The 18,057-nt window shown below is 29.6% G+C and overlaps 1 protein-coding gene across 1 annotated transcript in view; it reads left to right on the forward strand.

Moving 5' to 3' along the window:
* Positions 1–18,057, forward strand: part of Sply (Sphingosine-1-phosphate lyase) — a 91,835-nt gene that overhangs the window by 47,607 nt on the left and 26,171 nt on the right. The window contains exons 4-6 of the mRNA XM_075370723.1: positions 651–859; positions 5,309–5,545; positions 11,449–11,658. Of these exons, the coding sequence (XP_075226838.1) occupies positions 651–859; positions 5,309–5,545; positions 11,449–11,658 (656 nt within the window). The remainder of the gene's footprint in view (positions 1–650; positions 860–5,308; positions 5,546–11,448; positions 11,659–18,057) is intronic.

The raw sequence follows: 18,057 nt of genomic DNA on the forward strand, positions 1-18,057 counted from the left end.
ATCATTTCTGATCACAAGCCAGGTCAGGTCATATTTGATCATTTCTGATCACACATGACCTTGGAATTTTTTTGAATGTCATACAGTTAACCATCGAAATAGTGTTATATGGGTGCTGGACTTTTTTGCAGATATCTACGATCACTGGTTTCTAAGTTGTGAGATGAGGATTGCTAACTGATACTGTCTTGAATCAGCAAATTCTGTTAACTGGATACCACATGTGATTAACTCCTAAACCAAATTTATGGCCTTATGATCTTCAAAAAGGTTTCAAGGTCGTATGTGTGACCACATATTCCAATGTAAAATTGTCTACTCTTAATCGGTGGAGTCAAAAATAAGTAATTCCATTTGAAAAAATCCTTTTAACCATGAAACACGGTCACAGTCAAGTTCAAGGTTGAATAAAGTCATCATGAAGTGTCCCCCTCCAATCTGAGTAACTTTTGTTTAGGTCATTTTTTTTAATTGTGCGTAGATTGTGAGGAAATCGCTTGGGGCAATTAAAATGAAACGCACTATATATGCTATTTGACCGTTTACAATATTCAATAAATCTGACGTGATTGGTTTGTTGTTGCTAATCATAAAATTATTTAATATGCATATTCACCGCTTAAATATGTCTTTTATTGTAAATATTACAGGTGATTATGACTGGAAAAAAGGTTATGTTTCTGGAACAGTTTATTGTAATAATGAAGAACTGATAAATTTAATGACTCAGGTGTACGGGATTGCTTCATATACAAATCCACTTCATTCAGATGTATTTCCTGGTGTTTGTAAGATGGAAGCAGAAGTTGTGAGAATTTGTGCTAACTTGTTTAATGGCGGACCTAATGCTTGTGGAACTGTAAGCAAAATTTAAGTTTGTCTGTTTATGAACTTATTTGTACGTTTAACTTATAAAATGTCAGAAGATTCTAAGTTTAATTCAGAAAAGACAAAAATATTTAGTCGCTTTTTAATTACTGTATTATTAGGGGATATAATTTAGTTAAAAGAAGTATTACAAATTTCACATTTATAACTCATGAGTTCCTTCTGTAGTTTCATAGTAATATAGTATTCATTCATCATTTCACTTCATTTTAATTATAGTATAATTAATTTTTACACCAAGAGTTTAAAATCATGTTTAATTTTTTGTCATCATAAGATTCCTTTTCTAAGGATCCTTACATCACCCTTTGAATTACTGTCTGTGGCTCTTCTATCATAAAAAAAAAACATCAAATTACATCTCTTTTCCTATTTTCTGATGTTTTAATTTATTTATGTTCCTCTTGGTTTTCTGTCATTATTTAAATATAATATTTTCTTTTATAAACTTTCTCTTTCCTTTCTTGTCATGTATCTGAACCAGACTTATTCTCTTATTTATAATTTCATTAGAGAAATGAAACTCTAGTGATATATGATCTAAACACATATAATGAGTACATCTTACTGTGAACATTTTTAGATTGAAAAAAGGTTCAGTGAATTGCTGATCATAATTATTTGATGCCTGAAATCAGTAATTGTACTGTATACTTTGTACACTTATTTACTTGTGTACTTTATTGGTGGCTCAAATTATTTACTGTGTAAAAATACAGAGAATTTTAGAATTATATAGGCTCAAAAGAAAGTAAAATTACTTTTCAGAAAATAGAAATATTTAGTTATTTATTTAAAAAATTCACTGTATGAAAAAATTATCACAACAGGGATCGTAGAAGAAAGCTTTAGCAAATTTGCTTAAATTACTGAGATTTTTTTAAATAAATTGAAAGCATATTTTAAAGTATGTTCAATTTTGAATTTGAAAAATTGGGTTATAAAAAATTATGTACAAAATGGGTGGTGAAGATGTTAGTAACAAATGCAAGGAAAAACATCTTGCTGCAGCACACAAATTTTTGTAGTGTCATAAAAATAAAGGTGATGAATTTTTTGATCACATTGTTATTGGAAATGAAATCTGAATTTCATATTAGAACGTAGAAATGAGTAGCAGTCAGTGGAATGGTGGCATTCATCATCTTCTAAACTGAAAAAGTTCAAACAAGAATATTAGATAAAGAATCTTAAAGGACTTATTTTTTTTTTAATAAAAAGGGTATTTTTTATATATATATTTGCGGATTTACAGCAGAAGTACTGTAAATGCTGACGCATACTGAAATTTTTTTTTAAATCTTAGAAAAGCTATAAAAACAAATGACATGGGATGTAATTCCATGGATTTTGTTTGCATGACAGTCTGGCCGCACAAGGCAAATCAGACAGTGAGGAAATTATAAAAATTTTATTGGAAAATTTTCAATCATCACCCTATGCCCTGACTTAGCTCCTAGCGATTATTTTCTTTTTTCACCTTAAAACAGTAGTTTGCATCACAAAGATTTGACAATGGCGATGAATTGAAAAGGGGCGTTACTGTTAGGTTAAGTCAGTAACAGCAGAATTTCTCGAAAAGGGAATGAAAAGCCAATGAAACCTATGAACAATATATTGAAGTGGAAGGTAGTTATGTAGAAAAGAGTTTCATAAATGTAGTTTTTATAATTGCATTAGTAATATAGTTTGTTCATATTTTTCACTTTAGTTTTTATTTCAAAACAAACTTTTTTTTTAAAAATATGCCTCATATGATAAGAAAATTGTTATTTACAAACTATTTGAGCGTTTATGTCAGTCTTCTAAATGAAGAGCATAAATAAAAAATCAGAACAATTTAAACAAAAATGAACAATAGATACTAACTTTAAATGCTGTCAAATTGTTTTTAAAAGTAGAAGATAAAGTAAAAATAAAGACAAGAGGGAAAGTTAATTATAAGTAAATTAATTATAGACAAGATTAAATATAAAATTAAACTGGTTTTTAAGGATAATTGTGGTTATACGTATACTGTCAAAAAACAAATTGACCTTTTTAGGGGTTGGCAAGTAAACAGTTGATTACAAATACAAACAAATAATAGTTATAAATATTTTTATTGAAGCAAAAAAATCTGGGTTGTAAAATTAGTAGAATTAATAATGTTAATTTTAGTACACTTTTATAAATGTAAGGGATGGAGCTAAAAACCTGTTTTTCTATCTTTATAAGTGTAATCTGACTTCATCTGTGTAATCTGTAATCAATAGTCTGACTTAAAATTTCCCATTTCTATCACGTTTTTTTATTAGGAGACAATTTGTCCTTCCTAATGCAGATAATTCTTTATGTTAGGGGGGGATTTTCAGTTATAAGGGCTGGAGCCTGAAACTTTAAATTACATTATTTCGACAGGCTGGAGTAAATACATTATAAACATTCTTGTCCGTAGTAAGGGTTTATAAAATGATTAATAAAAATAAATCTAATTAGAGATACATTTATATAAAAGCCCACCGGGCTGGTCTTGTAGTTAACTCGTCATCGCAAATCAGCTGATTTCGAAGTCGAGAGTTCTAAGATTCAAATCCTAGTAAAAGCAGTTACTTTTATACGGATTTGAATGTAGATCATAGATACTGGTATTCTTTGGTTGTCGGGTTTCAATTAACCACAGATCTTAGTAACAGTTGACCTGAGACTGTACAAGACTACATTTCACTTACAGTCATACACATCATCCTCATTTATCCTCTGAAGTATCTTATGGTGGTTCTGGAGGCTAAACAAAAGAAGAGAGAGAAGTACATTTATATAAATAATTTGCATATAAAGTAAAAAAAAAAGTAATAACAAATATTTTATAACCATAATATATGGAAGTTTTTAAAAAAAAAATTAAAAGTTTGTTTGCAAGCTTACAAAGTGCTATAAAGAACAAATCTATTATGGATCAAATAAAAAATAAAAAAATAGACATATTTTTCCAAAAGTAGAATAAACATGATTCTAGTCCGTAATGTTAACAAATTTATATTTTCTTTGCCTTGAAAAGTTATCCATGAAAAAAAATTTCAAAAATAATATAAAATATTATTGTGGTAGTCAGCTCGTAGAAATTAAATACCTAATTTAATTTATAATTTATCTTATACAAACACGTAGTTTTAACTCAGTATAACATAGTTGTAGGCAACCTAACATAAGTCAGAAGTTACTCCAAAAATGATAAACATTCTCGGAAATAACCTGCATCTCATTCCAGATTCTTCACAGCCTTCTTCACAGAGTCAAACGTACTGTTATATATCAGTAGGCCAAACCGATTACAGTACAGATGATATTCAGCCCTATAACTGAAAACTTCACTCTGAAACAGAACTAGTCCTGTAAAGATGTTCACATACAGCCGGTTGTGATGAACTTCTTTATTGTTGCAGAAAGCAACTCTGATCAGTGCCTCTTTGGCTCAGGTGTTTCAGATGTGTCACAGCTATAAGAAAGATCTTGACAGATAATGTGAAGCGACCGATTAATGTACCCCATTAACATCTGTGTAATTTGTAATCGATAGTTTGATTTGAAATTTCTCATTTGTCTTCTTTTTTTTTTTATGGGACAATTTGTTCTTAATTCTTTGTGTTAGGAGTGATTTCCAGTTATAAGGAAACAATATTTTATAAGCACGGAGGCAAATTTTTTATTATCGATTGCTAATTCAGGTGATAAGCATTTTGTGATCATTATAGCGTGCTTTAAATAAAACCTTAAAAAATTTTTAAATACAATTTCATTAGTTAGTAATTTTTTTGTGCAAATTACAAATTTTAGTTTAAATGAAAAATCATAATTTTTTCGTTACTCATTGTTAAAAATATTAGACAGAATAATAAAACATGAAACTAAATGAAAATAAAACACGATATTAAATGAATGAATAAAATTAAAATGCTATTAGTTTTCGTAGGGTGCTAGGGGTAGTGCAGGGAAGGAGCTGTTACTTTCCTTTTGGGAGGTTGATACAGAGGCCTGGCAGGGTCATATTCAACAAAGCTGGTAGGATGTACAAAGACTTATGGGATATCATGCAAATCCTAACATTTATTTGGTCTTCAAAACACATTAATGATCGCTATATTTTCAGGGATTTATGTGCATCTGTAGTAGAGGATCGAGCTTTCTGCTCTGTTGCTGCCCTGAAGCAAGTGACAATTGTAAGTACAACAATCGTCAATATAAACTTGACTACATGGTAAATCTGTCTGTAATCTTTTAAAATAAAATTTGACTCGAGTGCCAGGTCGATTTTATGTTATTTTGGGTAATTATAATTTTACTTAAATGTAATTATTATTCTCTTACTCATTTTCCTTACTCCAAAAAATAACCATCCTTTTATTGTTGAAATTTCTATTTGTTTTATTGCATTTTTCAGATGACTACTGGTGGTACTGAATCAATATTAATGGCATGTAAAGCATACAGGGATTATGCAAAGTATGTTAAGGGTATAAATTATCCAGAGATAGTTTTGCCAATTACTGCCCATCCTGCGTTTGATAAAGCAGCTTCATATTTTAAGATGCGTATCGTGCACGTAGCGATTGATCCGGTTACGACAGCGGTTGATATTAAATTGATGAAACGTGCTATCAGTCAAAACACTTGTATGGTAAGTATTTTATAATATTCAATAATATAAAAATTATTTCTAAATCATATTTATAAATCCCGGGGAAGATATCTACTCTGCAATATTTGTGTTCTGTCTGTGTTCTTTATACGTTTTTCCATAAGTCAATTTACAAATGGAAAAATGAAGATGTACATGATAGCAGTAAAATCTCTGCACTGGTACTTCTCTGGGGCTGGATATCTTGATCTGAACTCTCACAAAGTACAGTACATGCATTTTCAGAATCGGTATTTATTTTATATTTGTACATAATGCAATTTTAGGTTTAATTTTCTTCTTGAAAGTGTAAAACGCATACTTTTCCCCAGGGTTTTGTACTGCACTATTTAAAATCCAAAATAAATACTTTAAATTATTTCAAAGTTTGTATTCATAAAAACTGAAAAAAAAGAATTCAAAAAGACAAAACAATAATAATCGTATTTTGTAATTATTATTATTATTATTATTATTATTATTATAAGATTTCAATGAAATTGCAGTATAAAAATTTAATATTAGGTAACATTTGATATAATATTATATGAAAAAAATTAAAACAGTGCTTAAATATTTTGTATTAAAATACGATGAATTAAAAAAAATATATAATTTTCTATTTGTGGAATCACACTATTGTAATAAGTCAAGATAAAATTTTACCATTATCCATGTGCAACTGAAAAATCACTGTATCACAGCCGGTTATTTCTGATCATTTAAACTTATTAATATTTCATTTTTTACCTTTTCCAAAGTAAAGTAAATGTATGTTTTAACAGATTCCGATGTCCCTATGTAAATTGCTTTTAAACAGTCACTGGCACAGTCGGGTGACAGGGAGAGGTCTTTTGTAGTAGAAAGGATCCTGGGGTTAGTGTGCCCAATTATTAATGATATTTACTTAATGGTATCAAAGGTTATGAGTTTAATTCTGTTTTTGTTAGTATTAAAATAGTATTACATGCTTCAAAAATGTGGAAACTGATTACAGCCTTTAATGATTTTATGTCAATTTCCTGACTGTCTCTCCCATGTGGTGTGGCTGAAGTATTGAATATCCATTTAATCCATTTATCTATTTGTCTGTTCTCATAATTTTTTAAATGCTTAGATGCAGTAAGTTTAAGCCATTTTGTGATTTTATGATTACCTTCTAAGAAATTTGTATCTCGGTAAATGTGCGTAGCCTTTGCCATTCCTTGTTTTCTACGTAGCAGCTAAGAATGGCAATAAAAGTTCTGATAGTGGCTGTAAGCAAGTTGTGAGTGTCGTTGAAAAATAGTTAGATCTTGAAAATGCAAATCTTTTATATTTTACCTTGTGATATTTTTTATAGGCCTTCCAAATTCTACACCTACACTATAGTTAATGGTGTTTCTTCTTTAATTCAGGATAAATGCATATTTGCAATAAAAGGTGATGTAGCTGTGGGACTTAAATAAAACCTGGTACACATTTATTAGGTTTTTAGCAAATACTTCTCGAGCATGGAGAATTCAAAACTGACCTTGAATGATAACGTCTAAATTAGCTGGTCCTAAATGCAAATAAATCCTAAGATAGTAGTCTGTTATCAAGTTGTTAAACGACTGAATTTAGGAAACAGTAATGTTCAATTCCTATCGAATGAAAAATGCAAATTTTTAATTTTCCAAATATGTATTACGCCTTCTGAAGTGAGAAAAGGATTTAAGTAGTACACAATTTAGGTGCTAACTTCTTTCTGTCTGATGATTATTTGACATCTTTTTGCCATCCATTTAAATTCTTCAATTTGTTCACTCGACATAGTTTATGGCGTAGTCTTCAACTCTATAAAGGTAAATTATTTCAGTTCATTAATATCAATATTTTATCTATCAAAATATCTTTTGAAAATTTTAAGTTTATCTAAATCAAATATCTATTTGTCGACTCATCTATCTATATACCTTCAGATTTGAATAATGAACCAACAATATTTAAGTATAAAATTATGGAAGGTCAGTGACTGTTCCCCTGTCGGACTACCTTTCAATGTATTTTGGGTAACGGACCGGTCTTTCTTAATTGTTGGTTCTACTGTATCTGATTGCAGATTTATTATAATCAATTTTGTTTATTATAACTTTGCAGTTTATTAATTTCACTATTTTATAAATTATAATAAATAATTGAGCAATCTCTAGAATAATTAAATAATTCAGCACCATCAAATTTGCTTTTAAACAAGTAACTGACTCAAGTACAATAAATTACATCAAAAATAAATCCCCTAATTAATGCTAACCTGCCAAAATATCTAATCTACACAACCAACAAGCATTTGTTATCAAGGTACCCACAACTGTATTATTAAATATTCTGAAATTCGTCTACACAATAAAATTCTGAAGTAGACACTATAAAAAGATATAAAATACCTTGCTTATTAGTCCAACCAAATTATACTTAGAGAAATGTTACTTGGACTTTTATAAGTGGAAATGGTAAAAAGGCTTATAATAAACATAAAAAAAGTAAAAATGCGTGAGCGGTGGTGGTGGAGAGTTGATTTGGGTGGGTTGAAAAGGGGTGGAAAATGGTATTGTGATTTCTGATGAAAGTATACGTCAAAAAAAGTATCCAATAAAAAATTTGTAGATTATGCAAAAATCTACAACTTTTGTAGAGGTCACTTTTTAACAGAATCTCAACATTTCCAAGAAAAATGTGAAGATCTTTCTTTTTTATTTTTTCATTTTTGCAATCATAATTTAATTTTGACTCAACTTGGTGAAGTATACATTTTTGTGTCTTAAATAACCACAAATTTTTTTTTAGATAAAAAAAAATTAAGAAGTTTCCAAGATATTTTTTCTGGTCTGAAACACTTCTTTTTTTTCAAAAAAAAAATACTACTTAGAAAAATCATCATACAGAGTTCTGATGGTGCTCATTTTTTTCGTTTTGACATAACTTTTTAGTAAAATAAAAAAAATCTATAATCGCAATTCAAAAACATGCTCAAAAATGTAAAAAACAAAACAAATGAATGACTTGCAACAATGAATTTTTCAGTAATTGTTGATAATTTGTTTAAATTTTTAAAAAATTCAAAAACTTATACCATTCAATTGTATGGAAAAAAATACAAAAGAAATTGCGTTTCATTGTTTGACCTAAACTTTATTTTTGTACAGTATTGCTGTAAACATTTAGTTGAATAATTTTGTGTACCGAAGGATCTAAACAAGAGAGGGCTGTGGACATGCAGCTTCATTCCTGCTATCACTTTTTACAGAAAATGGCTTCAGAAAAAGAGTTAAATTGCAACTGTTTCTTCATTTCACCAGCACTGAAGCTTTACTAACTACTGAAAATGTAGTATATGTTATTGATGGTGGATTTCTTTTACAGAAAGTTGTTTGGCAAAAAAATGATACCACTGAAGTGATCACCAGAAAATATTTGTCTTTTGTATGCAATCATTATACAGACAATAGCTGTACAGTATTTGTTGGTTATTGGACAGTGAGACTGATAATGAAAAACTCAACTGCATCTTCAACAAGAACAGCTGAACGCTTAAGGTGAAAAAATTCTTTGAATGTTCCTTTTTTAAATACTGAACCGCACACAAAAATAGCATTTTTACAAGAGAAATTTTTGTCAAATGATGAAAATAAGAATGAATTAATAAAAGAGTTGTCAAAAGCATTTAGATTTGAAAGATGTACAATTAAGCAAACAGAAGAAGATGCTAATTCATTAATTATTAATATAGTAATAAAAATCGCCAAAAAAAAGAAAGGTTTTAAATGCAGCAACAGGAGTCACCAAATATAAATACTGTGTTGTTGTTGGCCAAGATATTGATCTTTTGGTTCTATTAAAGCAATTAAATTAGACTGATGCAACAATTTACTTTCTCAAGCCAGGTGCAGGCAATGTATTCGTCAAATAGTTTTAAGTATGAAGATTATTGTTCTGTTGTTGGTTTTTTCATCGCTTTACTGGCTGTGACACAACATCTGCTTTTACAGGCAAAGTAATTGTGAATAATTCCAAAATACTCATGCCTCACTTTACAGAAGTCTCAGTCATACCTGAAGATTTATTAAAAAACCATCTCTTGCAGCTGCAAAACCATTTGTGAAGGTAATAGATATGGGTGTCAAAAACATGGACTGTGATGTACAGATTTATGTACAAAATGTCATGGTTCGGACAATTGTTTGAACATTGACAAAATTTTGGAAGATTTTGATGATTCCAAAGACATTTCACATGAAATTGAGCAGCAAAGTCTTTGCTTGAACCTGGAAAATCAGTTACCTGAGGAATTTAGTGATATCAAAGAAATGTTTGAAGATCAGGAAGAAACCCAGTCTATTGAGGGATTAGACGATGAAGATCAAGTTAAAAAGTTGCCAAAAAGACCAAGATTGATGTAGTATTATTTAACTGAAAATATCTATTGCAAAAATTTTGAGGAATATAATAATTGTGAAAGCAAAAATCGGAATTTTAAATAATTTAATTAAAAAATCACTTATACATCTATGAATTCATCAAAATTAAAAAAAAAATAAATACACTAATCTATTCTATGACAAACAAATTAAAAAAATTATTATTTCTTTTATTTATCTGAATTAATTGATGAAATTGAATTAATTGAAACTGAATTAATAAAACTGAATTCAAATTGAATGTTTGTAGCAATACTGCACAAAAATAAAGTTTCAGGTCAAACAATGAAACACAGTTTCTTTTGTATTTTTTCCGTACAGTTGAATGGTGTAATCAATTTTACACCATTAAATATTTCAATTTTTGAAATATTTAAATTTAAACAAATTATCAACAATTACTAAAAAAATTCATTGTTGCAAATAATTTTTTTTTTTCGTTTTTAAACATGTTTTTAAATTGTGATTATAAATTTTTTTTTATTTAACTAAAAAGTATATGTCAAAACGGAAAAAATGAGCACTGTCAGAACCCTGTGCAATGATTTTTCTAAGTAGAATTATTTTTTAAAAAAAAGGGTTTCGGACCAGAAAAAATGAATATCACAAAAACTTCTTCATTTTTTTATCCAAAAAAAATTATGGTTATTTAAAACACAGAAAGGTATACTTTAATTAAGTTTCATCAAAATTAAATTATTTTTGCGGAAATGAAAAATAAAAACAAAAGAAAAAAGAGATATATTTCGCATTTTTTTTCGGAAATGTTGAGGTTATGTTAAAAAGTAACCTCTATAAAAGTTGTAGATTTTTGCATGATCTACAACTTTTGTATTGGATACTTTTTTTGACATCAACTTTCACTGGAAATCCCAATAATACCATTTTCCACCCTCCAAATCAATTCTCCACCATCCCTGTTCACGCATTTATTTTTTTTATGTTTATTATAATACTTTTTACCATTTCCACTTATAAAAGTTCAAGTAACAATTTATTTTTCCCCTCTAAATGAATTGTTTCGATCGGTCTATATGATAACCAAGTATATGTAGTGCGCAAAATTATTAAATTCCAAAGGTATTCTGGAACCTTAGATGTTTCAGATGTTCTGTTGGGCAAAACTATGCATGCCATTATTGTCTGCTGTCAGATACTTGCTACTCACGTCCACATTAACACAAACAGTTTTCTTCATTTTCTAAAACTAGCATACCTACAGTGGCTGAAATGTACCATCCAATCTGATTAATCAGCATCAGTTTCAGCAGTAACACTAAGAATAAAAAGAGTAAAGAACATCATCTGTGCTATTGAGTTTTTCATCTTTTTATTCTATTTTTCAGTTGTCATTTATTTTATTATAGAAAATTAATTCTTAACATAATATCTTAATTTTTTTATATTTAAAACTAATTGACCGTAGAATTGAATCATTAATGATATAAGTCTATTGTGTTACAGTTGGTCGGTTCAAAGCCTAACTATCCGTACGGTACTGCTGATGATATTGAAGGTATTGCTGCATTGGGTCTGAAGTATAATATACCAGTTCATGTTGATTGTTGTCTAGGAGGATTTCTAACTGCTTTCATGCCTGCAGCTGGTTTTAATATACGTCCTTATGACTTTTCTTTACAGGGTGTAACTAGCATATCGGCCGATACTCATAAAGTAGGTGTAATTTGTTATTACTGTATAATATAATTATGAAAAAACACTTATTATGAAAAAACACAAATTCAATTCCTGGAAAGCGTGTCTTTCCTTTTTAATTTGTAATTTCATTCATCCATCTCACTTTCATTAAATTATTCAGAATGTATAAATGCATGTCCAAGACAGATATAGTAAGAAAAAAGTACATTATGTATACAGATGATTCAGAATTCATAAGCAATATTTCAAGAGCTGATTTGAGACGTAAATAGATTTGATTGATTTGAGAGTAGGAGCAAAAAAGCTCCTACTCTTTTTCTGTTACTTCAGAGGATGAAGTCACTGTAGTCTGTGAATGTAGTCTGTGCAGTCTCAGGTTGACCATTCCTTAGATGTGTGGTTAATTGAAACCTAACCATCAAAGAACACTATATTTAAATCTGTATAAAAGTAACCACCTTTACTAGGATATGAACACAAAAAAAAAACTCCTGTAAACATTTGTCTGAAAATGTTTGTTTTTGAGTTACAGCTAGCAAAATATTTTGCTGTAATTTCTGCTCTAAAGATAAAATGAAGCCATGCTGAAATTGTTGGGACCCAAATTAAGGGATGAATTTGAGCTTTCTATGTTCTTTGACTTAAAAATTAATAAAACAGATCTCAGAACTTCATTTTTAGTAAATTCTGAGAAAATTGTAAAACCTAAAAAAACTTTACTTTTTTAAATTTGTCTTAAATTAACTTTGTTAATCGCCAATAAATAAATGAATTAGAATTAATAACAATTTTATTGTAAGAAAGTTGATATACATAAACAAAACAAAAAAATTCATAAACAAATTCGACTTTCAGGAATTCAATTGTAATTCAAAACAAAATGCGGTATAAAACATTACAATTTTAAACACAAAAGATCCTCTTCATAATGCTAAAAAAATTGTCAAAAATTAATTTAATTATTCTTTGCAAAATATATAAAAAAGAATAACAATAAATCTGAAAAAATGAAAGATTACATTAATAATTTTTATCTGAAAAATGTATTAGTGCTGAAATTCTTATTTATGATATAACCCATTTAAAGTTACTAATACACATTGAAAGTAGTTGCTTGACATCATCTTCATTTTGTGTAATGCAGCATTCAGCACAATGGATCCACGCTTTTTGAACACATCTTATAGCAGCAGGACTGTTAATAATTGCTGCACCTTCTATCATGTGATTTCTTGTTTCTTCTTCTGTGCTAATATGAGTAGAATAAATTAATGCCCATCCAACCCGAAGGAAGTAGTCTGTTGTCAAGAGATTGGGAGATTGTGGCCACCATTTATTATGGTGAATTCACCATTTTTCTCTATCATTACAAGAGAAGTGAATACATTTAACAAAAAGTGTGTTCAAAATTTAGTAGGTTTGCATTGAGCATCCTATTTCGTTGGTGTGTTCATAATGATGTGGTTGTTAATGATTACAACTTATTGGACAACATTTTTTAATAAAATAAATTTATATGATAAACTTATTTTAAAAATGATTAATAAATTCTAGTAAAATAAAGTATATATAATAATTACACATAATTAAACATCAAGAAACAGTCGGTGTGAATATGAGGAAGAGTTTAAGAAAATTTTTTTTTTTTATTATCAACAAAACTGACTGAAACATGGCAGAAAAATACTGTATTATAATTTTAAATCAAAACAACAATCATCTCAATATTAGAAGATATCTATGAACAAAATCAATTGTTAATCATAAATAAAAAGAAAAATTAAACTCGCTCATTTGTCCTGATGAAAAAGAACCTTCTTTTTTGTCAACTGTGGCCATTTTTTCTTTATTTTCTCATTCAGACAGCCAAGCAAAGATTCGTAATGTTGCCCAATTATTGTTTTATTGTTTCCAGAAAGTCAATTAAGGTTATGTCTTAAGCATCCCAGAAGATATAAATGTTTACTTGAAGATAAAATAAATGTTTACTTGTTCATGTTTTTAATTAATTGTGAACCATTATGACACTAATCTTACAAACAGTTTTTGCATATGTAAATAATCTTATAAGGAATGAAGCACCCACCCGTTCATTTGGAATGTTAAAGTTTTAAAACTTAAAATCTTCTATACTCAATCACCCTAATTGTGGATTTTTTCACAATATTCATTGCAGTTGTATCTCGACAGGCCATCTGAAACTTGCCCCAATTATGCTCTTACTTGATACTATTTTTTTTTTAAACAGATGTCAATAACATTGTTCCAAATCCAGGCCAACTTATTGAAGTAAATAATTAGTCCAATAAATGAACTTTTAAGGTCCGAAAAACAAGGAATCAGTAATTAAAATATCAACTTTAATTTTCAAGATTGAAATATAATAGATTAAAACTAAATCCAACTGCTTTTTATTTTAATGTCACATTATAGAAACTTTTAAAGAAGGAGGTCATTGGGACCTAACTTAGGAATTCAAAAATTTTATTGTAATTTTTGATATTTTACCTGTGTTTCAAGTTTGGCTGTTATAAAAAATGTTAAAAGATGTAGACATTAAACAAGGGGGTCAGATTGGACTCAGATTTTTTTTTAACTGATCATTTTGTTATTTTTCACATTGGTGCCATAAAATCATATGGTGAAATTGAAATTAAAATTGCCAAGAGTAGATTCTTTGCCGGAATTTTTTTCTTATCTCTTTTTTGTTTGTTCAGGAATATTTCTTATTGTTTTTTTTTTATCGGTTGAATTATAGTTATTTTTTTATATTGAAAACATTTTGCTGTTTTATTTATACTTGTGTCTTTAAAGGTATTTTTTTTTTTACTGAAATAAAGTTTACTTTGACTTTTTTTCAGTAGATTTTATTATTTTGTTTCTTTTTTAGGCTTTTTTTTTGTCTTCAGTCATTTGACTGGTTTGATGCAGCTGTCCAAGATTCCCTATCTAGTGCCAGTCGTTTCATCTCGATATACACCCTACATCCTACATCCCTAACAATTTGTTTTACATTTTCCAAACGTTGCCTGCCTACACAATGTTTTCCTTCTACCTGTCCCTGCACTATTAAAGCGACTATTGCAGGATGCCTTAATATGTGGCCTATAAGTCGGTCTCTTCTTTTAGCTATATTTTTCCAAGTGCTTCTTTCTTCATCTATTTGCTGTATAACCCTCTTCATTTGTCACTTTATCCACCCATCTGATTTTTAACATTCTCCTATAGCACCGCATTTCAAAAGCTTCTAATCATTTCTTCTCAGATACTCCGATCGTCCAAGTTTCACTTCCATATAAAGTGACACTCCAACATATACTTTAAAAAATCTTTTCCTGACATTTAAATTAATTTTTGATATAAAAAAAATTATATATCTGACTGAAGGCTCGTTTCGCCTGTGCTATTCGGCATTTTATATCACTCCTGCTTCATCCATCTTTAGTAATTCTACTTCCCAAATAACAAAATTCTTCTACCTCCATAATCTTTTCTCCTCCTATTTTCACATTCAGTGGTCCATCTTTGTTATTTCTACTACATTTCATTACTTTCGTTTTGTTCTTTTTTATTTTCATGCGGTAGTTCTTGCGTAGGACTACATCCATGCCGTTCATTGTTTTTTCTAAATCCTTTTTACTCTCAGCTAGGAATACTATATCATCAGCAAATCGTATAATCTTTATCTTTTCACCTTGTACTGTTACTCTGAATCTAAATTGTTTTTTAACATCATTAACTGCTAGTTCCATGTTAAGATTAAAAAATAATGGGGATAGGAAACATCCTTGTCAGACTCCCTTTCTTATTACGGCTTCTTTCTTCTGTTCTTCAATTATTACTGTTGCTGTTTGGTTCCTGTAAATTTTAGGAATTGTTCTTCTAACTGTATTTGAACCCTGATTTTTTTAGAATGCTGAACATTTTATTCCAGTCTACGTTATCAAATGCCTTTTCTAGGTCTATAAATGCCAAGTATGTCAGTTTTTTTCTTTAATCTTCCTTTTACTATTAATCTGAGGCCTAAAATTGCTTCCCTTGTCCCTATACTTTTCCTGAAACCAAATTGGTCTTCTCATAACACTTCTTCCACTCTCCTCTCAATTCTTCTGTATAGAATTCTAGTTAAGATTTTTGATGCATGACTAGTTAAACTAATTGTTCTGTATTCTTTACATTTATCTGCTCCTGCTTTCTTTGGTATCATTACTATACCACTTTTTTTGAAGTCTGATGGAATTTCCCCCTTTCATAAATATTACACACCGGTTTGTATAATCTATCATTCGTTTCCTCACCTGTACTGCGCAGTAATTCTACTGGTATTCCGTCTATTCCAGGAGCCTTTCTGCCATTCAAATCTTTTAATGCTCTCTTAAATTCAGATCTCAGTATTGTTTCTCCCATTTCATCCTCTTATACTTCCTCTTCTTTCTCTATAACACCATTTTCTAATTCATTTCCTCCGTATAACTCTTCAATATATTCCACCCACCTATCGACTTTATGTTTAGTATTATAAATCGGTGTACCATTTTTGTTTAACACATTATTGGATTTTAATTTATGTACCCCAAAATTTTCCTTAACTTTCCTGTATGCTCGGTCTATTTTTCCAATGCTCATTGCTCTTTCCACTTCTGAACACTTTTCTTTAATCCACTCTTCTTTCGCTAGTTTGCACTTCCTGTTTACAGTATTTCTTAATTGTCGATAGTTCCTTTTACTTTCTTCATCACTAGCATTCTTATATTTTCTACGTTCATCCATCAGCTGCAATATATCGTCTAAAACCCAAGGTTTGCTACTAGTTCTCTTTGTTCCGCCTAAGTTCGCTTCTGCTGATTTAAGAATTTCCTTTTTAACATTCTCCCATTCTTCTTCTACATTTTCTACCTTATCTTTTTTACTCAGACCTCTTGTGATGTCCTCCTCAAAAATCTTCTTTACCCCTCTTCATCAAGCTTCTCTAAATTCCACCGATTCATCTGACACCTTTTCTTCAGATTTTTAAACCTCAATCTACATTTCATTATCACTAAATTATGGTCGCTATCAATGTCTGCTCCAGGGTAAGTTTAGCAGTCAACGAATTGATTTCTAAATCTTTGCTTAACCATGGTATAATCTATCTGATACCTTGCAGTATCGCCTGGCTTTTTCCAAGTGTATATTCTTCCCATAGTCATTTTCCTCTTCCCACCGAACCTCACTAATTCCTACTACATCTACATTTATCCTATCTTTCCCCCTTTAAATTTTCTAACCTACCAACCTTTTTTATACTTCTAACATTCTACGCTCCGACTCGTAGAATGTTATTTTTTAATTTTCTAGTGACCCCTTCCTTAATAGTGCCCACCCAGAGATCCGAAAGGGGGACTAGTTTACCTCCGGAATATTTTACCAAGCAAGGCGCCTCCATCATTGCTATATGAAAATGCTGAGCTACATTTTCTTGGAAAAAAAACCAGCTGTAGTTTTCCATTGTTTTCAGCTGTGCAGTACTCAGAGGACTGAGTGATGTTGATATGGCTGTTTAAGTCGTCCTGACTCATGCCCTTAACGACTACTGAAAGAGCTGCTGCCCTCTTTCAAGTCTTAGTCTTAGACAAGTTTTAGTCTGGCTCTCAACAGATGCCTCTCCGATATGGTTGTATCTTTGGTCCAGCTACTCTGCATCACTGAGCACTCAAGCCCCCTCACCAACAGCAAGGTCTCATGATTCATAGAGGGAGTTTTTTAGTCTAGATTTTGGTTTTTCTTTTTTAATTTTTGATTCGGTTTTTGTCTGTGCTACCTTTATTTTTAGAATGATTATTTTAAGCATTTTTTTCTGTATTTGTTTCGTTAAGGGTATTTTCCGTCCCTTTGTTATTGAAAATATTTAAACTAAAAACTTAACAATACATGAAAAATTTCACACTATCCATATTAAGTAGGAACAAATATCATAACATGATTCATAGAGTCTGTGTTCTATGCTGAAGAGTTTGAATTTGGACACAACATATAAAAGGGATTAGTTACAACAGCAAATTCTAAATGCTATTTATAGAAAATGGATAAAGAAAATTTTAAACATTTTGGGACTACACTACAAGAAAGGGAAAAACAATCAATTCAATATATTTCAAATAGAAAGACAATATAACAAAGTGAAAGAAAATTAGGTAAGAAGAGTATGCGCTAAAGAAGATTTTTGTATTGCGTACCAACTAACACTTGTAGATTAAAACAAAAAAAAAAAAAAAATTAATGTTGTATGTGATAAAGATAGTATACTATTTATAAATTTAAAATTGATCGGTGTAAATATATTTACACCAGACTATACTAGTAATCATTTAAAATTAAATTTTTAGATTAGATTTTATTTATTTTTTAATTTTATTAATTTTTTAACTCCTTAGT

This window comes from Lycorma delicatula, chromosome 7 (genome assembly GCF_047948215.1).
Source record: "Lycorma delicatula isolate Av1 chromosome 7, ASM4794821v1, whole genome shotgun sequence".
Classification (NCBI taxonomy): domain Eukaryota; kingdom Metazoa; phylum Arthropoda; class Insecta; order Hemiptera; family Fulgoridae; genus Lycorma; species Lycorma delicatula.